Source organism: Microtus oregoni, unplaced genomic scaffold, assembly GCF_018167655.1.
Source record: "Microtus oregoni isolate MIOR12 unplaced genomic scaffold, Mior012 000062F_ref0000492, whole genome shotgun sequence".
NCBI classification, from domain to species: Eukaryota; Metazoa; Chordata; class Mammalia; order Rodentia; family Cricetidae; genus Microtus; species Microtus oregoni.
This window is the reverse complement of record NW_024543872.1, coordinates 3,312,038-3,339,340: the sequence shown is the minus strand read 5'-3', so window position 1 is coordinate 3,339,340 and position 27,303 is coordinate 3,312,038. Positions and strand designations below refer to the sequence as shown.

Sequence of the window (27,303 nt, the reverse complement as noted above, 5' to 3'; positions counted from 1 at the left end):
ACTTAGAAATCCCTTTGGTGAGGGTCTCTTTAGTGGAAGATTATACTCTCTCAGGTTTTGATGATCTGAAAGTAGCTTTGTTCAGCTTTTGTTCTAAAAACCCTTTGGGACTAAGTACCCAACTTCAAACTGACAGCTAACTTTTCTTAGCTTTTTGTAACATGTTATCCCAATAGATAACATGTGTTGTGCACATGTGTGCAATGCCTGCTGAGGCCAGAAGAGGGCATCAGACTCCTCAGAGCTGGAGGTACTGGCCACTTGCTGTGAGTGCCCATGTGTACTGGGAACCAAGCTTGGGCCCTCTGCCATAGCAGTGTTCTTAATCTCTGAGCTATCTACTCTTGCCCCTTTGGTTGCTCCTAAAACCTACTTTTTTTTTTTTTTGGATGTTTTGACACTTGACTACAATTTTTGTACATAGTTTTTTTCCTCTGGCCTCAGATTTCAGGGCCCAGGCTGTCCTCCTGCCCTGCCTCTTGAGAGATAGGGACTGTAGTCACGGGCCACCCATCGGGTTAGAGGGTTTGGGGGTTGTTTTTGCAGTGGATGGCTAGCGACTGAACCTGTACATTAGAAGTAAATTCTCTGGTACTGAGCTGTACTCCAGCCTTTTTACATGAATTTAAATGATATCCCATGCAGCATATGTTGGGTTTCATGTAGTTCTGAACACACACATCATGCTCAGTCTTGGGAACTTCTCGGCCACTCTCTCTCGGAACGCTGTTACCATTCTCCCAGGAATTCTGACTCAGCATATGCTACGTTTCTTGCTCCATCTTGTTTGCCTTTTCAGCTTCTTCTGTGTCTCCTTCTTCTGCTCCATGAACATTCCAGATAGTATCTTCAGATCTCTCCTTCAGCTCCTTGGCTCACTCTTTTCCTTGTCTGCTGCTTATGCCACAATTGGGGTTTTGCTTCAGAGTTAAATTTGGGCCAGGAACTTCTCCATGTTCAATGTCTCAGGCTTCACTTCCATAAAATTTTATTTCTTTTTCCAGTATGCCCAGCCATTCCAGTTTTTCCTTAGTTAATTTTCCATGTCATTTTTATATCTTCAAATATGTAATATTTAATTTTATTACAATGCATTATCTATAACTGCCATTTTTAATATCTAAAATGCTTAAAGACCTAAAATTATTGTTTACAATTACAATTTATTCTTTCGTACTGGTTGTGTTGTATGTGTGTGTGCTTGCACACATACACCCACATGTTACTCTGAAGGCAGTCTCTACTTGTTTTCCTGCTGAGATGGTTGTTTGCTTCTGTAGCAATCAGAATCCATGGTAAGGCTGTGCTCCGCTTGCTTTGGTGCCCTTTGCTACAGAACGGGCTAGGCTGGGTTTACTCAGAGACTGACTCAGCCCATCCACGTGCTGAAGGCCTGAGGCTCATTGTCGGATACATGCATTTGCCTTCAGAGCAGCACCCCCTTTCCTGCTGCTCAGATTTTAGCTTTTGGCCTTTGCCCTTCTGTCTTTTCTCTTTTTTATTGTTTATTTATTATTATTATTATTATTATTTTTGGTTTTTTGAGACAGGGTTTCTCTGTAGCTTTGGAGCCTGTCCTTCAACTAGCTCTAGTAGCCCAGGCTGGCCTTGAACTCACAGAGTTCACTGCCTTTGCCTCCCAAGTGCTGGGATTAAAGGCATTGGCCACCACCACCCCGCTAAAAAATGTCATTTTACTCATTTGTTTTGTTTTGGTTGTTTTTTTTTTATTTTTTAAAGGGGGATGGGTAGCATAGAGGTGGGGAACATTCTTAGTGATTTTGTCACGTGAACTAAGCAGTGCCGGAAAAGAAAAAGTATGTTCTGGGTTCAGGTTTAAGTTGTAATTTAACTGGAGGACCCCCAAGACTATCTCAGTCTGGGGCCTGGGGAAATGGTTCCATGGATAAGGGTGCTTGCTGCTAAGCCTGATGACCTGAGTTCAGTCTTCAGAGCCCACATGGATGGACACACACATGCTAAATAAATAAACGTGAAAAAGTAATTATATAGATATATATTACAGGGTTTCTCTGTGCAGCCCTGGCTGTCCTCGAACTCACTCTGTAGACCAGGCTGTCCTCAGACTCACAGAGATCCACCTGCCTCTGCCTCCTGAGTGCTGGGGTTAAAGGTGTGTACTACCACTGCCTGACAAAATCATATACTTTAAAAAGAATATCAGTCTAAGAGTTGAGAAGATAACTCATTTGGTAAAGTGCTTGCTGTTCAAGTAGAGGGGCCTGAGTTTGAGCCCCAGAACATACAGCAAGAAAGTGAAGCGTGTTAGTGCACACTTAAATCCCAGAGCTGGAGAGGCAGAGACAGGCAGACCCCTAGGGCTCAACCCAGCTTACTTGGTAAATTCCAGGGCCAAGCTGAGATCCTGGTTGAAGAAAGAAAGGGTGGAAGCAGCTGAGGAGTGACACCCGAGCGTGTCTCCTGGCCTGCTCACGTGGACAAGTGCAGTCACACACGCACCCACAGTCTGTGCGTGCACACACACCCCTAAGTCTGTTTCCTACTGAAGAACTGGATGCCACTCTTTGTATACTGTGCAGGGTGACGTTGTAGGTCTGGAGCGAGGTGGAGGGAAGACAGAGGTGATGGTGACCGAAGGGGTGATGACTGTGGTCTACACCCTGGACGAGGGCCTGATTGAGTTTGGAACAGTCATCGATGATGGCAACTACACCCGGTGAGAGCTGCTAACAGCCAGTGTGGTGCTGAGCCAGAGTGGGCCTAGCAGATGCCTGCAGTGACCCATTAAACTGTCACAGATCAATGGGGCCCTGGAGTCATGGGAGGGGCCTAGACAAAGGGCGGTGTTTCTGGCCTTTCTTCCCCCCCCCCCCCTCCTGCTGCCCCAGCAGCACCAGGGTTCTCCTCTGCTCCTCCAGATCCTGCTTCACTCCTGTGATTTCTTCCCTTCCTCTCCAGGGCAACAGCCTTCTTGGAGACCCTGGAGATGACCCCAGAAACAGAGGCAACGTGGAAAACCTTGAGCAAATTGGCCCTGGAGGCAAGGCAGCTCCGCACTGCTGAGAGGTAAGAGCTGTGGAACTGAATGCTGGCCACTAGGAGGCCTGTGGGCTGCTTCTGTCCTGTGTGTGAGCACTGCTTCCCACACACCCCAACATGAGCCCTTCCTGGTGCACTTACTCCAAACACCTTCCTACTCTAGATCAACCCTGTCTCGAAAAACCAAAAAATAAAAATAAAAAAAAAAATAAAAAAAAATAAAAATAGTTTTAAATTCTGTGAATAAGAATGTCGATGTGTGGGTTTGTGCATGTGAGTGCCAGTGCCTGCCAAGGTCAGAAGAGAATTTTGAACCTCCTGGAGCTGGAGTTCAAGGCGGTTGTGAGCCGCCTTGGTAAAGGTGCTGGAACCAGACTCCAGTCTCTACAAGAGCAGTACACACTCCTGACTGCAGAGCTGTCCCTCTAGCTCTGAGTATGTCCTAATGTTTTAGCTTCTCCTTTGCAAGGTTCTCCTTTAAGTGGTTGTTTCTTGTTTGTATTATTACTGATTATATATTTAAAGTTTTTACATTTTTAAAATTTAGTTACTTTGAACTGGGTGTGTTTTAGTCACTTTTCGATTACTGTGGCAAAACACCGTGACCAAGGCAGCCTATAAAAGCCGCACAAAATGACCTTACAGTTCCATGATAGGAGCAGTGCGAGCACAGTGGCCTGGACAGCTGAGAGCTCACATCGTGGAACCAGCAAACAGACAGCACTGGAGATGGCAGAAAACTTTTGAAACAGCAAAGCCTCACCTGCAGTGACAAACCTCCTCCAACAAGGCCATACTTCCCAATCCTTCCCAAACAGTTCCACCTCCTGGGGACCAAGTCTTCAGACATCTGAGCCAGTGGGAGGCAGTCCCATCCACACTGCCACAATGTGTCTATGTGAGGGTCCATGTGTGGGTATGTCCACATGAATGATGGTCCCTGCAGAGGCCAGAGGTGTAGGATCCCCTGGAGCTAGAGCTTCAGGCGGTTATGAGCCTTCATATGCAGATACTGGGAATTGAACTCAGGTCCTCTGCAAGAGCAGTACACACTCTTAACCACTAAGCCATCTCTGCAGCCTGCCCAAGTCTTTTTAACATACCTCTGTGTCTTTCCTGGGTGTGGCACAGAGGTAATGAACACATTTGCGACCTCAAATTCCTTGAGTTCAAACATTGGTTCAACTTTTCATCTTGTATAAACTTAGGTCATTCACCCTTTCCAACCCTGGGATTTGGTTTTCTTCATATAAAATGGGGGCACTGATGACAGTATTTACCACATAGTATTATAAAGGAGAGTGGCGATGGTATTGGTGGTGAAGAACAAGAAAATCTGCAAAAGGCTTAGATGTAAGGGCTTAGTAATGTCAGCTGTTTCTGGGAAGCAGCTTGAGCTTTTTCATATATACCCCACCTCCCTTTACCCCATGTAAGCTGTCCGCAAGTTCTCAGGACTCTATCTCGTCTGCCTGTGTGTCTGTCTGTCTATCTATCTATCTACTTATCTACCTCTCTGTCTGTCTACTTTTTACCTTTTAAGGTATATTTTATTTTTACGTATATGACTGTTTTGCTTACATAGGTACCCATGTATGGAGGTCCGAAGAGGGTATCAGATCCCCTGAAACTGGAGTTACAGGTGGTTGTGAGCCACCTTGTATGTGCTGGGAACCAAACTCAGGTCCTCTACAAGAGCAACAAATGCTCTTAACTGCTAAACCATCCTTCCAGCCCCAATTTTGTTTTTGTCTTGTTTTTTTCAGATTTTGTTTTTAAGCAAAGTCTTGTGTAGCCCAGGCTGGCCTCAAATTTCATATATAGCCAAGGGTGACCTTGGAGTTCTGATCCTCCTGCCACTTCCTCTCAGTGCTGAGATTGCAGGCTTGCACTGCCTCGCCAGTTTATTCAGTGGTGGAGATGAACCCAGAGCTTAGCGAACACTAGAGTGCTCTACCAGCTGGGCTACATCCCAGCCCAGGTCTTAGTCTTCACACGTATTCCCAGTCTGATATCTGCCTGGCCATAAGACCACCAGTCCAGACCGCCAGCGTCTCCCACCTCAGTCGTACAAAAGCCTCTTTCCCTAGCCTTACTGATGTTAGCCATGTCCTTCAAAATCTGCCCATCACACAGTGGAGACACACAGTGTAGACCAGGTTGACCTCAAACTCAGTGATCTACTCAGATTCCCCAGTGCTTAGGTTAAAAACCTGTGCCATGACATTTGACCTATTTTTTTTTTTTTAACTAAGGGGCTAGAGAGATGGCTCATCAGTTAAGAGCACTGCTTGCTCTACCAGAGGTCCAGGATTCAATTCCCAGGACCCACCTAGAAACTTACAGTCTTCTGTAACTCCAGTCCATGGGATCCAATGCCCTCTTCTAGCCTTGGGGAACACCAGGCATGCATGTGGTGTACAGAACACACGGAACATAGACATATATGCAGACAAAATACCCATACACATAAAATAAATATTTTTTAAAACCATCAATATAGGACCGGCAAGATGTCTCAGTGGTTAAAAGGTCTTGCTGCAGAAGTCTACTACTGATGAGCGTTCAGTCCCCAGGACCCACAGTAGATGGACAGAATCAACTCCACAGGCACAGCATAACACAGGCATGCCTGCATCCACACACACGTAATACATACACACAAATAACTAAAATAATTTTTAAGACCATTTTAATTCTAGAGGGCTGGGGCTTGCCTAGCACGCATGACGCCCAGCTTTGATCCCCGGGCACCACATATGCCAGACATTATAGCACATGCCTATAATTTTAGCATTTGGGAGGTGGAGGCAGGAGGATCAGAACCTCCTTGGAGCAAGTGGGCGAAGCCTGAAGATTTCAGGGGTCCTTGTGAACCCCAACCCTTCAGCTCCGGGCGTTTGCACATCCAGTCCCACCCACCCCACAAGTGATATTACGGCTGCAAAGAGAGTTCAATTATTACCCCTTTATTGATCTTAAATAAATTACGGACCCATTCTCACTCCCCTCCTAGATAGTTCTTTGATTGCTGAGGGTGCAGGCAGTGGCTGAGCAGGAAGGGGCAGCTAGGTGAAGATTTGCAGGAACTCTTTAGACCAGCTATGTCTGGGTCTCTCCTTAGGGGAACTGTGCCGGAGCCTCCCCTTGGGGCTGTGATGGGGTCTCGCATGGTGACCTTGCTGGTTCCTCTCTAAGTGTCGGCTCCTCTCAGAATGACTGCTTCTGCTGTCAGAGGGGCTGTAGTGAGTTCTCTGAGAATGGCTGCGGTGGAGTCCGGAAGAAGGCCTGTGGAGCCTGGACCTAGAGGGACTGCGGTAGCCTCTTTCAGAAGAACTTTGCCTTGTCCTGCCAGAGCGTCTGGAAGGGGGTCTCTCAGAGAGAGTACTATGGCTCCATTCTGAAGGACTGGCCCATGTCCTCTGGATGGGACTGAGATGGCTCCTTTTGGAGGGGCTGCAGCATCTCTGATAAGGGGGACTGTGTTGGTTCCTCCCATAAAGACCAAGCCAACCCTTGGGGGAGGGATTACGTCCCCTTCTCTCTCGAGGGCTACTAGGGGTACTACTACGAGGGCTCCTCCCTGAGGAACTGCGAGGCCTTCTCCCAGAAGGGCTGGGTTGGCTCCTCCCTGAGGGACTGCGACCTCTCCCCTTAGAGAGCCTGGGTGGGCTCCTGTCAGAGATACTCTGAGGGGTTCTTCTAGAGGGACTGCCATCCTTCCTCTGGGAGGGACTGCGACATCCCCTCACTGAGAGGCTGCTAAGGGTTCTGTCAGAGGGACTCCTAGGCTTTCTCTGAGGACTGTGGTGTGTCCGAAGAGATCTCTCAGACAGGCTGTGATAGGTCCTGTGTTGTTCTTGCTCGTGTTTGAAGTGACTCTGCATGGTTCTCTTCAGAAGGGAGTCAGGCACGAGTGTCTCTTGGACCTGAAATTTGGCTCCTACTTTAGAACAGTTCTTAGACTCTGGACTGAAGAATTCATAGTTTTTCTTTGTTCTGCTGTTGACATTTAGAACTCTACTCAAAGGCTGTAGGATTGGAGTAGCTAGGATAATGACATTCCTCTCAGAAACAATGTTCTTCGCCAATTCCAAAGGTCTGGGTTGGAGAGAGCTCACTTGTTTTGATTGTTGAGCTTGGTCACATGTTTCCTGCGATCTGTCTTCTTTCTTAGGGGTGGAACCCATGAACTTTTGCTTGATAACAGGAGTGCTGGCCCCTCTGCCATCTGTTAAACAATCATCCTCGTCTTTTTCTTCGGGGTACAAGTTTTTGCTTGACCACAAATTGTCTGGACTAGCCCTGTCCTCAGGCTTCTGTCTGGTGATAGCCATAGCTCTATGTGCTCTTTGGAATGCCTGCTTTAGGCCCTGAGAAAGCCGCTGGATGAACCTGGGCTGAGAGGATTTCTTCGGTTGTCTCTTTGAAGAAACAGTGCTGGTTTGAGTGGTTTTGATACTCTTGCTTCTTGATGGATCTGTCAGTGTTCCAGAAGGACATTCTTCTGTGGGTCTACTGTTTTTGTAGAGCTTTATGTTTTGCTTTTTAAGTTCCTTGGTGATTTTCTTCATTGGATATTTTAAGTCTGAGGTCTTACTGAGTCTTGACTTAGCCCATTTTTCATGCTGGTTACTTTCAGAGTCACTCTCTGACGTGGAGAGAACCTCACAGAATTCATAATGCCCAGAGTCTTTGGCTTTTGTCTTCCTTGCCACACCATGGCTGCCCCATTGCTTTTGCCTCCTGTGAACTGGTACAGAAGCCGGAGACTGGGAAGATCTGGACTGGAAATCTCTTGTAGAAGTTGGACTCTTGGAAACTGGAGTATAGATTTTAGCTTTTCTGTGTGATGATGAGGAAGGGTTCTTCGATGTGTCTGCTCTGTTTCTCCCACAATCCTTTGAGACTTGAGGTCTTTTTCTAATGTGCAACCTAAAACCAAGATGCGTCTGGATCTCACCACGGCCTTCAGGGGTTTTTATAAGGTGGGTCTGTGGGTAGACGAGAATGTAAGCAGACTGGGACTTATGACCACATCCACATTCTGAAAATAGGCCGCACTGCAAGCAGATGGGGTATTTCAGGACAAGACCCGACTCTGAGGGTGGACGGACGTTGTAGGGTATCTGACTCCGTAAGAGTTTTGCTGCTATCTCTAGCTTTAGATCTTTAAGCTCTTCTGAGAGCTCGGTATTGGTCTGGGAAAAATAACTTGCCTCGAAGGAGTGGTGAGTCTCGGAAGTTCCTGTTTGTGAATCGCTCTGGGAGATATTACTCGGCTCCCTGGAAACAGGATCTTCCCTACTGTAAAGTATCCCGAAAGGAGACTCTGGCTTCCCTAAGGCAAAAAACTGGGCCCCTGTACATGAGACAGGCACGTGCTGAGTGACTTCCTGGAATATATCACTGAGTTTTGAGTTCGTTTTCTTTAGTCCCAATCTAGTCCCAGAGTACTGCTGTATTATGGAGGATGTGGATCCACGTGTCCACATCTTTAAGGGTATTCTTTTCTCGTGACCATGGCCTAAGATATGTCTCTGAATATAGTTTTTGACCACTGACGTCTGTGAAATTGTCCTTGGGCCCCTCTCTAGTAGGCTCTGGGAAAATTCCATCAATTCAGCTGGAACCCCAAATAAATTCTGAATTGATTGGCAGATACCCATAGTGGCTCCTTCTGTTAAAAACGGTTGAGAACAAAGCTTTCTTTCCATAGTGGTTCCCAGAACATTCCCCAGCATCAGCATATTGGAGAGGTACTTCCTGGGTAGTCGCTGCCTACAGACATGGCTTTCCCAGATGTTCAGTTGTCTGCCCAGGAAAGAACGAATAGAGTTTCTTCGAGCTCCTAATCCTGCCTGAAACTCCGAGGGTAGTAATCTCAGTGGATACGGAGAATAGCTCTGCAGTGTATTCCCAAATTCTTCCATTTGCTTCTTTTCGGTTGATTCCTTAGTTATGAAATCCATATCCCAGATCTCAGGATATAGGGATCCCACAGAGTTCCCTGTTTTATCAGAAGGAAGGACCAAGGGAAGAGCTGGTGACCGTATCCTAATAGTGTCTGTATAGGACTCTGGAGACTGCAAAATGCCAACATTAAAGTTCTTCATAGTCCGGGCTCTTGACACTTCCGGCATTCCAGAACCCTGAAGGGGCCCTAATTCGCTTGTTTTGACAGAGCTTGAAATGAATGGGATCGGAGGGCTGCTTAGGAACCTAGAGAAGTAATTCTCTGCTTGTAACTTTTCTGATGTTATCATTTCTGAATCTCTGTTCTGAAACGCCCGTCCTTGATTCAGATCCATTTCCAGTACTTTAGGAGAGTCTCTTTTGAGTCCTACAGATTTTCCAGCCTGAAGCCTTTGCTTGTGAGTTAATACTGGAGGTTCCTCAAGTGGAGATGTTTGCTGTAAGATTAATTCTGGAAAATTTTCTTGAATATTTGCCCTTAGAGTTCGTTCTATAGGTTTTATCTTGTCTTGAAGATGTGGTCTTGGGAGCAAATTCAAAGGATCCTTTACTTGAGTTCTTGATCTTGTGGCAACTCCTATTGGTTCTACAGCCTGAGGACTTGGTCCCGGCGCCAGCTCTTCGGATCTCGCAATCAGAAGCAGGGGCTTGGGATGCAATATTGTCTTTATCACTTGAAAGCCTGGTAATTCTATCATTTCTAAAATCTGATGTGTTGGCTCTGCAATTAATTTCTTAGTTTGAACATTTTGTAGCCAAAGTCTTGGAGCAAACTCTGAAACTATCATATCATGCAGTTTGGGAGTCAAATCAACATATTTTGACCCTTGAGAGGTCGGCTCCGGTATCATCACTGACTCTATAACTTGAAGTGGTGGTCCAGGAATCACTGTCAGAGATTTAGAGACTTGAGGAACTTGAAGCTGTGTCTTTGCAGGTTCTGTCATTTGATTGAGTGGCTTTGGGCTGACCGTTACAAAGTTTATAATCTGATCCAGTGATTCTATTGGAGTGGCGTTCACTTTTTCAATGCTTGTCTTCTGGGGCGTTGGTAGACCACTTCCTACCTCTTCTGTCTGACATTCCTCAAACGGGAGCTCTACAGAGGCTGTATTTCCCACAACTTGATTGGTTGGCTTGGCGGCCAACTCTAGGAATTCTTCCCTTTGCAGCCATGGCTTAGAGATCAAACCTACAGATTCGGGAATCTGAGGTCCTGGTGTTATCCCCGGAGCAGAATCTGGAACATGATAGAATGGCCTTGGTGACGAGGCTACAGATTGTTCCCTTGGGGATCTTTTCTCGGAGCTCCCCATCACAGGTTCTAAGTCTTGAGGATATGGCCGTGGAGATTTTTCAACACATTCATTCTCTCTGTTTACTGGCGTTGAAGACACTCTAAGAAATTCTTTCCCTTGTCTTATCTTACAAGTTAGCCCCGTCATTTCTGTGGCATGATTCTTGAGGTCGAGGGTCATTCTCTTAGATCCTGTGGCTGGTTGGGTCTGTGACTGCACGAAATCTTTCACTTGAGGCCACGAACAAGAAAGCAACTCCAGGGTTTCTAGGCTCTGGTAGTTTTTCTGTGGGGTCAGTTCTGAGGCATTTGAACCTTTTTGATCACTTAGTGTTGGAGTCAGATCAGCAAATCCTGGCACTTGAAGCTCTGGCTGCTGCGGCATCCCCAATGATTCTGTGACTGTATCCGTTGGCTTGGAGGTCAACCTCATAGATTTCTCTGTTGTTTCTGTGCTTTTGTGTCCCAACCCTTTCATCATTTCTGAAGATCCCGCATCTTCTTGATAAACGGGCAGCGGAATATAATTTACCAATTTAGGGGCTTGGTACCTGATCTTCGTGTTCATCTCTGCATAGTCCACCAGGTGGTGTGCTGGTCTGCCTGTCACCCTAGAGGGTTCTGTGATTTGATCATTTGTTTGGGGAATTTGGTTCCCAAATGTCACATTTTGAAGGAATGGACTTGGTGATAAGCCCACAGAGTTTCCACTTCGTGGCAGGAACAGCAATGGTTGTTTGCTCATCTCTGGAAACATTTTATCTTCAGGCAGTGGTGTTGGTAAAACTTCCACAGAGTCCACACCAGTTGACTGAGGCTTCGGAGTCAACATGGGTTGTGCAGTTTGCTGCCGTGACCCAAATTGCTTCTTCAAAAATGGGATCTCTTGAAACTTTGCCCCTACCGATAAGTTAGATGGCTTCACACCTTGAAAAGGGGGTCCGGGGCTCAATAGAACAGGTCTTGTATACTGAGATTCTGATCCAGGGGTCCATGCAAAGGACTCTATGTTTTGCAACTGTGGCCCTGAACCAAGCTTCGCTAAATTTATGCGTTGTAATTCTAATCCTGGATTCAATTCAGAAAAATTCATACATTGTTCCTGTGGCCCAGGGTTGTATTCTGCAGGTGCTATACCTGCAATATTTGACCCTGGAGTTAATTCAAGCCTTAAATCTTGCAAGTGCTGTCCTGGGTTAACCGTTATAGGCATCTCTCTTTGAATTCCTGTCCCTGGGTTCAACTCAGGAAACTTCATACCTTGATGTTTAGGAGCTTCTAAATGTGGCCCAGGGTTGTAGCCCATAGAATTTGCAGACTGTGATTCTTGTCTTCGAGGACATGCAGAAGAATTCACATTTTGCAAATGTGTTTGGACACTGCACCAAACAGAATTTACACACATCATTTGTGCTGCTGGAAATGTTGTACCAGAATGCATTCCTTGAAGAAGTGGCCCAAGATTATTCCTATTAGAATGTTCACACTGAGGGTTTTGGCTTGGAATGCATGCAGAAGAATTCACATTTTGAAAATGTGCTTTAGAATTGCACTCAGTGGAATTCACACACGGAGGACTTGGTCCTGGGGTGCATACGGAAGAATTCACACACGGAGGACTTGGTCCTGGGGTGCATACAGAAGAATTCACACACGGAGGACTTGGTCCTGGGGTGCATACGGAAGAATTCACACACAAGTTTAACTCCACAGATTCCCCATTTGGGGACTTTGACTCCACTATCAAAGATTCCATACTTTGGAGCTTTTTCCCATGAGCCAACTCAGATGGCTTTTTATTTTGTGGCTGTGATCCTGAATTAAAGTCCATTGCTTTTATGCCTTGGGATTTTATCTGTGTTACCAGCTCGGGAGATTTTATACTTGTAACGTGATGTTCCATAGAGTTCACATCTTGAAGTTTCATACCCAAGATCTGCTCAGCATATTTCAAATCTTGTAAAGGGGACACTGAGTCCAGCTCTACTGATTTTGTGCCTAAAAACATCTTCCTTGGGGTGAAATCAGGTTTCTTACCTTGTAACTTTGAACTAGGTTTGCTTTCTACCAGTTTCACACCATGAACCCTCTTCTCTGTAAGGACTTCAGATGGCATACCTTGTAATTGTGGTCCAGGAGTAAAGCCCATAGATATGACATCTTGGACCTTTATACCCATGATTGTCCTTGAAGATTTCAGATCTTGTAACTGTGGGCCTGATTCACAGTCTTCCATTTCCATTTCTTGGGACTTTGTCCTCAGACCTGGATTGGATTTTATACCTTGCCACTGTGACCCATGTTTACAGTCTAGCTGGACACTTTGATTGGCAAATGGCTTACCTTGACTTGACGTGATACATTTCATATTTTGGGACTCTGTTTCAGGTGTCAAGTCAGAACATTCTGCACTTTGCCACTGGGGCCCAGAGTTGATCTCAGATTTTATATCCCAAGGCTTTGTCTGAAGTGCTAACTCAGAAGATTTTGCACTTTTTAACTCCATACTGTTTTGTGGTTGTGCCCTTTGGCTTAATACCCCATAGTTCGCTTCTGAGGCCTGTGACTCTTGTTTAAACACTAAAGATGTCACAGATTGAGGTTGTGTTCCTGGGGGTGACCCTAAGGTCACTTCTTGTGGCTGCATTCCAGGAGAGCCTGTGACTTCTAAGGGAAACCTGGGTTCAAATGTGAATTTTATATTGTTAATCTTTGACCTTACGTTTGGGTCACATCCTTTCATACTTCTAAACTGGCGCTCCGATTTAAAATCAATAGTTTTGAACCCACGAGACTGTTGTTCCGGCGTTGACCCTGTAGGTTGTTTACTTTGTAACTTCAGCCCTGTAATCAACTCATTAGAAGTCTTCACATTCTTTAGTTGTGCCAAAGGGTTTAACTCTTTAGCCGTGACATCTTCAGATTGTAACCTAAGATTCAGCATAGATTTCTTAGCTTGATAGCCAGATGCTGGGATCCACTGAACAGATTTTGTATTTTCAAGCTGTAATCCATGGTGTAATGCCACACTTTTTACACACTTAGCCTTTGGCTCTGATCTGTGGTGTAATGCCACACTTTTTACACGCTCAGCCTGTGGCTCTGATCTGTGGTGTAATGCCACACTTTTTACACTCTCAGCCTGTGGCTCTGATCTGTGGTGTAATGCCACACTTTTTACACACTTACCCTTTGGCTCTGATCCGTCGTGAAATGCCACACTTTTTACACACTCAGCCTGTGGCTCTGATCTGTGATGTAATGCCACACTTTTTACACAATCAGACTGTGGCTCTGATCCGTCGTGTAAGGCCACACTTTTTACACACTCAGACTGTGGCTCTGAGTTTTCCCCTTCTTGTAACTCTGGTTTTGGGGATGCCCCAGGGGTTTTTATGTGCTGTACTTTTGGCTCAAGGTTAAAATCTGCAGATTTATTCCCTTGAAGTTTTGGCCTTACAGTTGTTTCAGGTCGCTTCACACCTCCCAGCTGTATGGATGGTTTCTGTTCTGTAGATTTGACACCTTGAGATTGTGACCCACGATTTAACCCTAAACACTTCACGCTGTGGAACTCAGGTCCTGGTATCCACTGAACGGATCTAACACTTACAACTGATGGATCTTGGTTTTGATCCACAGTTTTGATCCCCTGAGGCTGTGGTTCTGAATTGGATGTGACGTTTTCTCCTTTCTGTATCTCTGGTTCTGGGGACAACTCAGGTGTCTTCGTATAGTTTACTTGTGATTCAAGGTTAAAACCCACAGATTTTTCTTCTTGAAGTTTTGGCCTTACAGTCGTCTCTGATGGCTTCACACCTCCCAACTGTATAGACATTTTCTGTTCTGTAGATTTGACACCTTGAGATTGTGACCCATAATTTAACCCTAAACACTTCATGCTGTGGAACTCAGGTCCTGGTATCCACTCAATGGATCTTACCCTTCCAACTGGTGGATCTTTGTTTTGATCCACAGTTTTGATTCCTTGAGGTTGTGGCTCTGATGTTAAGTTCAAAGTTTTTGTTTTCTGAAGCCCTAGTGCTAACGGAGAGGTTTTTACTTGCTGTGACTGTGGCTCAAGATGCAACCCTACAGATTTTTCTTCTTGAACTATTTTAGACCTGACAGTCAATTCAGAGGGCCTCACACCCCTCCATTCTGTAGACGGCTTCAATTCTGTAGGTTTGGCACTTTGAGATTGCAACCTCAAGTCTGACCCTACCCATTTCTCACTTTGAAACTCAGATATTGGTATCCATCGGACGGATTTTGTACTTCCAGTGTGTGGCTCTGTGAGCACCATGGTTTTCACATCTTGAAATGGTGGCTCTAACATTGGCTCTGAGACTTTCACCTGGTGCTCCTGTGGCCCTGGAGTCACCTGGCATGGTTTCATACTTGGCACCTGGGGTTCATCTTGGGCCTCTTCAGGTTTTACACTGTGAACAACTGGTTTAGGAGTCGATTCAAATGATGGTGTATCTTTAAATTGTACTTTAAATTTGATCTCTTTGCGTTTTTTATCTGCAGGTTTGGCTTCTTGACCTGACTTCATGGATAACACATTTTCTGACTCAAAATGCTTGCTCAGCTGGTCTAAAACCCCACCTTTCCACTCGGGTGATCTTACAGTTATCTGGTCATCCTGTCCAGGCTTGAGAGTTAAATCCGTAGGCGCCATCCCTCGACACGGTTGTGTTGAGACTAAATTCACAAGTTTTACTCCTGGGATTCCTTGTGTTTTGGCTATATTCACAGGTTTTAGACTTTGTGGCTTCAAACATGAGATAATCACATGTTTCCTACCCCGCATTTGTGACTGTGCAGTCAGTTCCTTGGGTTTTAGACCTTGTAGTTGAGGCACTTGCAACACCTCCATAAACTCATCTTGAAACTCTTTCCCTGGTACAAAAGTCACAGGACTCTCTTCTTGCTTTGGTTCAAGTTTCAAACCCATGGCATTTAGATCTTGCACATGTGTATCACGGGCCAGCCCCACAGTCTTCAAATCTTGAATTGTTGAACCTGGAATCAACTTCACAGTTTTTGTACCATCTGACTGGGAGCTACATGGGGAGACCACTGTAGATTTTATCCTCTCTAGACATTGTCCTAGAGTTAAGACCGCAGATCTCCTATCCTCTAACTGTGGTCTTGAAGGTAGTAACTCAGATTTTAAACCTTTCAAGTTGGGGCCCAGGGGCAGCTCCTCAGGTTCTTTATCTCCTGCTTGTTTCCCTGGGGTTAACAGTATAGCTTTGACATTTTCCCTCTCTGACTTTGACCTTAACTCCATAGATTTCACATCTCCCAAATGTGGCCCTGGTGTTAACTCTTCCTGCTTTGATGCTGTGACCTTCTCCACACATTTTATATGTCCCAAATGCTGCCCAGGGATCGATTCAGAAGATTCTATACCTTGTGCCTCTGGTCTTCCAACCAACTCAGAATGGTCTACACTTGCTAGCTGTATCCCAGGAGTCAACCTCACTGATTCTGCCATTGGTATCTGTGGCCCAGAAGGTAGTTTATAAGACATCTCATCTTCAAAGCTTGGTGCTTGATTCCTTGTGACATATGCCCTGTCTTCAAACAGCGTCTCCTGTATTATTAACTCTGGCTTCATCCCTTGCCTCTTTGGCTGTGTGGTAAACTCAAACATTTTTACACACTCCAACTGTGGCCCCGAGTGTAACTCTGAAGTCGTCACACCTTGAGATTGAGTTCCTGATGTTCCATCAAAAAAATTGACATTTTGCAGGCACGGCCACGAGTTAAAACTCACCTGCTTTGTATCGTTGAGCTCTGGGGTCATCTTCGCTAGCTTTGGATTATGTATCCCCAACTCTGGAGTCATAAAATGCATACCGTGAAACAACGGTCCTGCAGTTTGCTCCCCAAATTTTACCCCTTGAGGTCTTAGCCTAGAAGCGAACTCAGACACTTTGGTATCTTGTTGCCGCAGTTCCGGGTTTACCTCCTCAGATATCACGCTTGGATATTGTAGTTCAGAGGCTGGTATTGTGTGTTTCCTGCTATGAAACTCTGATACTTCCATAGGTAGAACAAGTTTCCTATCTTCAACCTGTGGCTCTTGGCTTAATGGCAAAAAGGGTTCTGGCAAAAGTCCCTGAGACTTCCTATCTTGAAAGTGAATACCTGGTATGACCTGTGTACATCTGAAACCTTGGTGCTTGGGCTCAGGGGTCAGATCAGAGAATTTCACAGCTTGCGAACATGGTCCTACATTTACTTCCACAGGCTTCACATGTTGCAGTTTTGCTTCTGGAAGATTTGGCCCCGGGATACAATCTGATGATCTGATTTCTGGTACTGGGGAACGTGATCGTGCCTCATCAGATTTCACACCATAACGTGGGGGGCCTGAGATGACATTTCCTCGTTCTCCCCCTTGGTAGAACTTTGGAAATCTGACACTTTGCAGTTGTGGCCCTGGAATCAACCCAGATTTGATACTTAGCTGCTGTGGTCCTAGATTGAAATGCACAGATTTCACTTTCGGGGGCTGTGTCTCCTCAATCAGTTCCTTCGGGGATGGACTTTGTGGCCCTGACTCTGGCTTTGTCTTTTCATGACCTACCTCTCCTAGAGACGACTGTCGTGTTACATTTATAGAGTCTTCATTTTGCAACTGTGATTCTGTATCCATTTGCCTAAGTTTGACTTTGAGCTGGGGCCCTGGGATCACATGTTTAATGTGTGGTTTGGGTCCTGTAGTTAGTGTGATAGTCTCTACAGCTAGTACAGGTGGTTTACCAATTACTTCCCCAGATTGCAAATGTTGAGCCAAGGACTCCGATTTCTCACCTTGCACTCCTGGTTCTAGACCCAACTCCAGAGATTCCATTTCTGAATATGGTTCTATCATGGCCCCCTGAGTATCATCAACTTTAGGTAATGTTAATCTGATAGTCTCTCTGTCTTTGTATTCTGGTCTTAGAGTTATTTCTGAACACGATTCTAGAGTCCCATGTAGAAACTTCCCATCTGAGTAGGGATGTGGTTCTGGGGCCATCACCACTGAGTTCATATTCTGCACTTCTGATTCTGGTAGCAAATCCAGAGCATCTTTAATTGCGTTTTGTGATTCTGGAGTCTCTTCCATCTCTTTTACAACCTGGTTCCTAGTTTCAAGAGTTTCTTGGAGTGGTGGTGAGTACATCTCCATAGAGTCTGAGGTTTGGCGCAGTGGCGTCAGCCTCATTCCTAATGATGATTGTGTCAGCTCAACAGATTCTTCCACCTGATGACAAATGTCAGAGCCCACTCTTTCTTCTGGGGCTTGATGCCGTAGGGCCAATTCTGCAGGTTCCAGGAAATGATAACTTGGGTCGGGGTTCACTTCTAAGGATTTTACCGCACAAAGGTGTGTGCTTGGGACCAATTCACTAAGATTCACACTTTCCACCAGTGCCTCGGGAATTAAACTCCTACCTTCTACCAACAGAGTCTTTCTATCTTCGAGCAATGGTACATGGGCTGTCTTCTCAAAGCTGGTGCTTTGTGAATATGGTTTTCGGGTTAAGTTCACAGATTTCTTATCTTCAAGTGATGGTCTTGGAGCCAACTCCACCATTTTTGTATCTCCTTGTAACTCCTGCGATAGGGCTGAATGAACAACCCTTTGCATGCCTTGAGTCTGTGAACCAGGGGTCAAATGTACTGATTTATCACTTTGCACCTGTGGACCTGGGGCCAGCCCAGCAGACTGTATGTTTTGGAGTTGTGCTTCAACTATCACTTGGCCAGATTTCACATCTTGAAGTTGAGATTCAGGGGCTGATGGCACAGATTCCTCACTTTGCAATTGTGGCCTGTGGGTTAATTTCTCAAACTGCATAATCAGCTGATGCAATTCTAGGGTCAAATCTGTAGATACCGCTCTTGAGGTCGGTGGTCCATATTTTACTTTTTCTGGGACTAAAGCCATGGCTATGTCCACAGATTTCATATTTCGCAATCTTGGATCTGGGATTAGGTGCTCAGATTTTACGTTCTGTAATTCTGGGGATAAATTCGTTGAATCCATAACCTTAGGCTGTGGGATTGAGTTTTCCCCCAAATGTTTCATTTCCTTAAGTAGTGGTGTAACTGGCACCACTTCCACTTCTGTAACGTGATGTTTTTGGCTCCTTCCTATGGGTATTGTACCTTGATCTAGTGGTGCTGTGATTGTTCTCACAGGTTCCACTATTTGATTATGTACCTCTGTCATCTCTACAGAATTCTTCATTTGGGGCTGGGTGTCAGAGGTCCCACCCCTTTCTGGGATTTTGTGACTTTGCCTTGGGCTCACTTCAGAATAGTCTAAGTCTTGGTGCCGTGGGGTAAACTTTGAAGGGTCCATGACCTGCTGAGACAGTCCTGGAGTCGATGACACACCCTCTGCGCCTTGATGTTGTGGAGTCATCCCCACAGAGTCTCCAGCTTGAACCTGGAACCCAGAAGGCAAGTCCAGAGGTTCTTTGACTTGAGCCACTGGCTGTGGAATCAAACCAGGAGGCTCTACAACTTGGAGTGGTGGGATCATTCCCACCCCAGGTGGCGCCTGTACTATCGGGGTCACCTTTAGAGCATGCAGGGATTGACCTGATGGTAGCAGAATCACTCCTGATGACGCTAGGACTGTAGACGGTAGCTGTGGAGGTATGCCTCGAGATTCTGCTGCTCCTCTTGGGACAGTAGAAGTCAGAACGTCTGGCTGGGCTGGCAGTGTGGTCAAATTTTCAGTTTGGATCAAAGCCCTAGGTTCTGTAATGTGTGGCTCTCCTGGTGGAATTTTCTGCATGAAATCCATGGTTTGTTGTGCCACTGGGGTTGCTTTTGTATAATCAATGGCTTTAGGAAGTACACTTGAGCTAATTTCCAATATATTTTCATGTATTGGACCGGGAGCAATCCCAATGTGTTCTGTGGCTTGATTCTGTGGGCCCAAGGTCGTGTTCGGTGTTCCCATGACTTTATGCTGAGGCTGGGGGATCACTTCCACAGTTCCCAGAACTGATTGCTGTAGCCCTAGACTCTTATCTTCTGGTGGTATTTCTTGGTGGCCATGCAGTATATCCACCTTTGCAGATTCCATGACTTGGTATTGTGGCTTTGGGGCTATTTCTGCTGGTTTTATGACATGTGGGTATAATTCATTAATCATCCCCATAGAATCCATGATGCGAAGCAATTCCGCAGGAGTTACCTTCATATTATCTGTGACTGGACTCTGTCTTGAGGCCATACTCTTTGATTCCGTAGCTGAATACTGTTGAATTTTTACTGTTTTTGGTTTAATTACTTGATCTGATGGCTGAGGAGTTAGATTCACTGTTTCTGCTTGATTTGGTGGCTGCGGGGGAAACCCCACGCAGTCTATCACCTGCGCATGTGATTCTGGGATCATTCCCATCAAGCCCATAACCTGAAGCAGTGCCACTGGAGTGACCTTTATGCTGTCCATGGCTGAGCGTGGTACCTGGGCTGTCAGTTCCACGTCAGTTACTTGTGCCCTTTGTGGCTGTATCCTTTGTTCTGGAAGACCGAGGACCCTCTGATCTATATTCAGCTCTAACACATGCCTTGGATCCTTTTTTATTAAAGCGTTTTCTTCCCGAACTATGTTAATGGGAGCTGGAGTGCCCATTGATATAACTACAGGGTTGTAGCTAAGAACCTGGTGGTCATTCGCAGACTGTAACTGCTTGTTTGAGGTCAGCGTCTGTGACACTTCCGTCCTGCTTAATTCAGAATTCACCCCAATGTTTACATGGACATGAAACGATGGAGCATCTGGAGAAATGTTGGTATTTTGCTCAGCCCTCTGAGGGAGGAGTGTAGGTAACTGAGTTTTGGGGAGCCCTTGTTCAGGGACTCCTTGTACATTCATCAATTCGTTACGTATTTCCCAGGATTTCTTCACAGGCAGATGCACCACTTGTGCCCGCAAAGTCGAAACCTTATGTGATATGTGTCTTTCCAGTTCTCCTCTGACTATAGGAGAGAGCTGGAGTGGAGCCCATACTAGGGGGCCTAGGCTCTCATTTAAAAGAGATTTCTTAAGATCTGTCTTCTGTAAAGTAGGCAGGGATGAGCCCCGGCTCCTGGGAGCAGGCGGTTCCTTTCGGGAGAGAGCAGGGAAGCTATGGCTCCGGAATTGCCGCGTTGCTCTTCCAGGAAAGACTGGAAGGGATGTGTTCGAGCTGTCACTATACGATACAGAAGACATGCTGGAGTCAGAAGAACGGTTTCCCGTCGTACCCACAATGTCAGAGCCGGAGGAAGACCAATCTTGGGGCTCTTTTAAGGTTTTCGTAAGTGTTGACCTGACAAAAAGAAATGTTTTCATTTTCTTTGGGATCAGTAGGCATAAAATTAGTAAGAAGAGAGAGAGTGGTTGTTTCAAGTTCAAAACATTTTTGGTCTAAGGGAGAGATGAAAGGACGGGTTGCATTCACAAACATCAGTTATTTATGTAAAGAATCCCTCCACCAAGAGCAAGATGTGTGAGTCAGTGAGGAAAGGACATGCTGTACAAAGAGAGAAGCTGAGTTCCATCCCCAGGACCCACATGAAAAGAAAGGGACACAGTGCCCCAGTGCTGGGGAAGCAGAGAAAAGTGGATACCCTGGGGCTCACTGGACAGCCAAGGCTAATTATCTCAAAAATCCAGCTGCATGGCTCCCCAGAAATGACACCCAAGTTTTGCAAACACATACATGCACACACACACATGCACACACGCACAACCTGTGCTTGCCATTAAGAAAGAAGACCTGTGTTCGATCCCTAAGACCCACATCTTAGAAGGAAAGAACTGACTCCTGTGGCTTCTCCTCTGACCACCATGTACATGATGTGGTACACATGTGCACACATGCACAAAAATAATAAATAAATAAATAAATACCTAAATAAATGTGATGTGTACACACACACACACACTCACACACACACACACTTTGGGGCCTAGAGATATGGCTCAGCAGTTAAGAGTAGTGTCTGCTCTTCCAGAGGACCCAAGTTTGCTTACCAACACCCACATGGTAGTCTACAAACATTTGTAACTCCAGTGCCAGGGGATCCAATGCCCTCTTCTGGCCTCTGTGGGCATCAGTCATGAATGTGGTGCACAAACACACATGCAAGTAAAATACCCATATAAAACATGGAATAAATAAAGCTTAAAAAATTATTCTCCATTGCTCAAACTCACTTTTCTTTTACCTCCCTCCTTTTACTCCCTCTCTCTCTCCCCTACCCAGAAACTCTGTTTCCTGACCTTGCATTTTCCAAATGATGGAAGATCTTTTGAAAACTCCTGTCTATGGATCTGGATATATATTCCTGGCTCCAGCCAGTAGAGTCTCCTGAAATACTGAACACAAAAGGGGATGTCAGTAGAATTGAAGTGATATTAAAGTACCAGTAAGCCAGCCAATAAGAATAGGAAGTTAATTTAGGAAGGAGGCAATTGCTGTCACAGTAAATGAAGTAAAAGTCCCAGGATTTTACATACAGCATCTACGGTTAAGATGGTGTTGCAGCTAGGATTTCCATTGTTGTACTGAAACACGATGACCACAAACTTAGGGGGACAGGGTTTGTTTCAGCTTACATTCTCAGGTTACACTCCATTGCTGACAGAAGTCATGGTAGGACCTCAGGGCAAGATGGACCCAGGAGGCAGCAGCTGATGCAAAGGCCGTGGAGGAACCCTGCTTACTGGATTGCTTTCATGGCTTGCTCACCCTGCCTTCTTGTGCTACTTGAGACCACCAGTCCATGGGTGGCATCACCCACAGTGAGCTGGACCTTCCTATATCAATCATCAATTAAGAAAATGTAGCTGGGCAGTGGTGGCACACACCTGTAATCCCAGCACTTTGGAGGCAGAGGCAGGTAGATCTCTGAGTTCAAGGCCTGTCTGGTCTACAGCGTGAGTTCTAGGATAGCCAGGGCTACACAGAGAAGCCCTGTCTTGAAAAACCAAAAATAAAAAAAAAATTTAAAAAAGCAGCACAGGCTTGTCCACAGGGCAATCTAGAGAGGGCAATCTCTTCCAAAATGATGCCAGTTTGGATCATGTTGACATGAAACCAGCCATCATGGTATTTGTCATAGGACAGTCTGAAGACAGACTCTGCTTACCATGTTAGATCAGCTTCAATGATATTCATCATTCCAGCTTTTTTCAGCTGTGAAACTGTAATAGGAGTAAAGAGACCGTGAGCATAGTGACTACTGACATCATCTAACAATTAGGGGAGCAAAGATGAAGTCACATCGTGAAACTGATGAGTGGTACGGCCCAGCTATCAAGTTTTGTTTTGCAAGCAAACTATACTGTCTTCATCATGTACTAGAAGTGACCCCGGAATGCAGTAGTGAGGGACACAGAGGTTCCCAATACATCTTTTCCTTTAAAGATGTCTACCCCACATCCACATCCGTGGTAGCGAAATAAGGAGATGGACCTCCCTCACCAAACTCTTGGTAGTTAATTTTTGCCCATGCCATGAAAATGTATGGGACAGAGAAGCACGAGGAAAGCAAACAATGTAGGAATTATGGAGCTGTCTGCATGACTTTGGAAGTGAAGATGTCAGAAAGATGGGGGTACTCTCCAGGAACACCCTCTTTTTCCACTTTCTTCCACCCGCTGTTCAAGACTAGAGTTTGAAAGCATGGCCCACGGTTGATCAGTCACCAGCCTTGAGCTGATCAGTAAGGGAGAGAATCATTTTGACCTGTAAGTTGATGTTTCTGGAATTTTTCATGTTTCTTCGAAATCTAGAGAAACACACAAAAAGAAACAAAGTCAGGTTTATGCTCTAGATTGGGGGTTTTATGGACAACACTTCTCACCTTATCTATGGGATAGTGACACATTTTATATCAGGTATCAACACGGTTGTCATCTGTAACCATATTATTAGTTACCATCTCATCGAATTACGTGTGAATAATTTATTAAGTATACTAAGGGACCAGCAAGATTGCCCTGTAGGCACAGGTGTTTGACACCAAGCCTAATGACCTGAGTTCCGTCTCTGGAGCCCACAGAGTAAAAGAAGAAAAGCAATTTCCACAAGTCGTCTTCACCTCCACATGCGTGCCATGGGCGTTTGTACATGGATTACACACATACAAATTAGTCCTAGATTATTGTGTGTATGAGTCCTGTACTCTAGAGACTTGCATTCATAAGGAAAATAGCCAACCAAACAGGTAAGATGCCATGTGGGAGCCAGCAAAACGACTCAGTGACTAAAGATACCTGTGGCCAAGCCTTGGCAACCTATGTTCAATCCCTATGACCAGTATGGTACATGAAAAGACTCTTTCAGGTTGTCCTCTACTTCCACATACCCCTGGCCCCATGTCATACGCACACATGTACACACACACACACAAAATATAATTTTCATTTTGTTTTGTTTTTGTTTTTCGAGACAGGGTTTCTCTGAGAAACCTGGCTGTCCTGGAACTCGCTCTGTCGATCAAGCTGATCTGGAGCTCACAGGGGTCCCACTTCTGCCTCCTGAGTGCTTACAAATGTAATTTTTAAAAAATGGGGTAACTCACTCAGGATAGTGTTTTCTAATTCCAACCATTTGTATGCAAAATTCAAGATGTCGTTATTTTTTACTGCTGAATAGTACTCTAATGTGTAAATGTGCCACATTTTCTTTATCCACTCTTCAGTTGTGGGCCATCTAGGTTGCTTCTAGATTATGGCTATTACAAATAATGCTGCTATGAACATAGTTGAACAAATGCCCTTGTAGTATGATTGAGCATCTTTTTGAGGTAACCCAGACCCAAAAAGATGAATATGGTATGTACTCACTCATAAGCGAATACTAGCTACAAAGGGCATTGAGCCTATAATTCATGATCCTAGAGAAGCTGAGTAATAAAGTGAACTCTAAGAAAAACATATATAGATCCACCTGGAAAGTCGAAATAGACAAGATCGCCTGACAAAATTGGGAGCACGAGGTGGATGGAGAAGGGAGGGGAGAAGGGGAAGGCTAGGGGAGGAGAGGGGTGAGGAGAACTTGAGAGAATGGGATAGTCGAGATGAAGGAAGGACAGAGATGAGAGCAAGGAAAGAGATAGCCTGATTGAGGGAGACATTATGGGGTTAACAAGAAACATGGCTCTAGATACAGGAATTCACAAGGATGACCCCAGCTAAGACCCTAAGCAATAGAGGAGAGAGAGCCCAATCTTAATTTGCCCTGTAGTCAGACTGATGAATATCTTAAATGTCAACATAGAACCTTCATCCAGCAACTGATGGAAACAGAGGCAGAGACCCACATCGGAGCACTGGACTGAGCTCCCAAAGTCCAGTTGAAGAGTGGAAGGAATGAGAATATGAGCAAAGAGGTTAAGATCACGATGGGTTCACCCACTGAAACAGTCTACCTGAGCTAATGGGAGCTCACCAACTTCAGCTAAACTGGGAAGGAACAAGCATAGGATCAAACTAGTCCCTCTGAATGTGGGTGACAGTTGTATGGCTGGGGCAGATTGCGGGACCACTGGCCCTACTGCATGTACTGGCTTTTTGGGACCCTACTCTCTTTGGATGGATACCTTGATCAACCCAGATATAGTAGAGAGGGCCATGGACCTTCCCCAAAGCAATGTGCCTTAACCTCTCTGAGGATGGATGGGGTAAGGTGGGAGATATGTGGATGGAGTAAGAGGAAGGGAGGGAGTGGGAATTTGGATTGGTGTGTGTAATGAAGGGAAATAATTTGTTTTCTTTTTTAAATATATAAATAAAGATGGGGTGGGGTAAATGTCATAGAAATATATCAGCCGAGCTGTGGTGGCACACACCTTTAATTCCAGCACTTAGGAGGCAGAGGCAGGTGGATCTCTGAGTTCAAGGCCAGCCTGGTCTACAGAGTAAGCTCCAGGATAGCCAGGGCTACACAGAGAACACTGTCTCAAAAAAAAAAAAAAAAAAAAGAGAAGAAGAAGAAGAAGAGGAGGAGAGAAAAGAAACAGAAAAGAAAGATATCATTGAACACAGAAGACCACGATTAATTTCTTAAGAAAGAATGGAAGAATTGCCATTTGGGGTAGATATCAAAGAGTCAGTGGCTTTTCAAGAGACTCGGTTTTATGGACATGTTACTAGTATGCAGATTCTTATTCTTTGTCTTCTATTGGTTACATGGATCCTGTTCTTACCCAGCATTCAATAGTCAGTGCTGCTTGCCCATACAGATCCCTACTTTCCCCGTCTCCTCTAGAACATGGATCCAAAGGCTCCTGGACCTATGCTTCTTGGATTGCTACTTATAGGACTCAAATAAGTTCTTTTAATTTTACAGGTTCGGGCTGAATTGATTATCACGTGTCAAAGAGTGAGAAATCTGGTATGGGAACAAAACAAAACAAAAACCCGAGGAGCAACAGTGAAACCTCAGAGGCCACCCTGAAATCCTAAGTCACGCCAGTGTCAGACTCTAGAAAAATCTGGGTTAGCAAAAGAGTTGGGGCAAAGAATGCCCTGTATAAAGTAACTAAGACCTTATTTAAAAAAAAAAAAAAGGTTCTCAAAGTGTCACATGCTCAGAGGAAACAAGGCGCCCTTCTCTGGGAACCCAGACTGTGTCCGTGGGGAAAGAGAAGCAAGTTGCAGTCTGGACTCCTCGCTGATCTCTTCTTTACTGCCGAAGCAATGTTACCGCTACCCTAAGCTCCCACGGCCACGATTTCCCCAGTGGACCATAACCTTGGGAGACTGAGCAGAACTGAACCTTTCCCCCAATTAAGTCACTTCTGTTAGAGCAGTCAGGGGACAGGAAAGGAGCTAAGACAGTGGCAAATAACAAAGAGAAAAATAAAAGTGTATCATTTCTCAATATGGGATGTGGAGACGGACGCAAATTCAAATGTGGGGTGCTGGAGAGGTGGCTCAAGCGTTAAGAGCGCTGGTTGCTCTTGGAGAGGACCCAGGTTTGGTTCCCAGCACCCACACTGTGTCTTCTAACTGTAACTCCAGTTTCAAGGGACCTGCTGCTGTCTTATGACCCCTGAAAGCACCAGGCAACATGTGTTGTCATGTACACAGGCAGGCAAAAGTCGCATACACAGAAAATAAAACAATTCTTATTTTTTTAAAAAAAAATTCAAATGTGAAAAATAATGTGAATTTTTTGTTGCTGTTTTCTTTCTTTTTTCTTTTTCTTTTTTCTTTCTTTTTTTTTCCGAGAGAGAAGGGTTCCTGACTGTCCTGGAATTCACTCTGTAGACCAGAGGCCTTGAACTCACAGGATCCCTCTGTCTCTGCTTCTCAAGTGCTGGAATTAAAGGCGTGCGCCACCGGGCCCAGCTGAGAGCCAATTTCTTAACTTTAGTCACATTCCTTTGGAGTGTGTGTGTGTGTGTGCATGTGTGTGTGCGTGCATGCGTGCGTGTGTCCGCGCGCGCGCGCGTGTGTGTGTGTGTGTGTAATAAAGAGCAATCTGGTCTTTGTTCCAGATTCTTAGTACAAACTTCCAAAACCCCTGTAACTCTGTGAGCATTGAGGGCGTCTGTTCCGTTAGTGAGATGGAAATGTGGATTTGCTTCTGTTTTAATTGAAGAAGCTGGAACAATCACCATTCTAAAATCTAATTAAGACCTGACCACTCAATATATTTATGCAAAGTTGCAAAAGTACCAAACAAAATATTAGCAAACTGAATCTAATAAATCTAATTAAAGTGTTGGATCCAACATTACAAATGAATTACACATTTCCTAGGAATTCACAGTTGATTTATTATCTTACATTCTCATGCAACTCGGTACACTGATTGAACAAACAAGAAAAAATATGACCATCTAAATAGAGGCAGGAAATATACTTAATACTTAGTACCCAGTATGAAGAGATTAAATTTAAAATTTTAGAAGATTTTTTTAATTAACACCAATTCTTGCTAAAATTTCCTTGATTTGATAAAGAATATTTGAAAAGCTACAGA

The 27,303-nt window shown here is 45.0% G+C and overlaps 1 protein-coding gene and 1 pseudogene across 1 annotated transcript; one reads left to right on the top strand and one right to left on the bottom strand.

Moving 5' to 3' along the window:
* Positions 1 to 26,024, top strand: part of LOC121439569 — a 44,585-nt pseudogene extending 18,561 nt beyond the window's left edge.
* On the bottom strand, positions 1,686 to 20,474 carry LOC121439567. The gene is made up of 2 exons (XM_041640082.1): positions 17,126 to 20,474; positions 1,686 to 1,979 (listed from the first exon to the last, which is right to left on the bottom strand). Exons 1-2 carry the CDS (start codon positions 20,193 to 20,195, stop codon positions 1,870 to 1,872), a joined length of 3,180 nt encoding a protein of 1,059 aa, XP_041496016.1. The 5' UTR covers positions 20,196 to 20,474; the 3' UTR covers positions 1,686 to 1,869.
* Positions 26,025 to 27,303: the final 1,279 nt, after the last annotated feature.

Coding starts and splice junctions, on each gene's coding strand:
- LOC121439567 (XM_041640082.1), bottom strand. CDS start 20,195: ATGAATGTACAAGGAGTCCCTGAACAAGGGCTCCCCAAAACTCAGTTA. Junction 1,980..17,125: donor TCTAGAACCAGGAGTGCAAG/GTGAGAAATCGG, acceptor TTATTTATTTAG/CATGTGTGTGTCCATCCATG.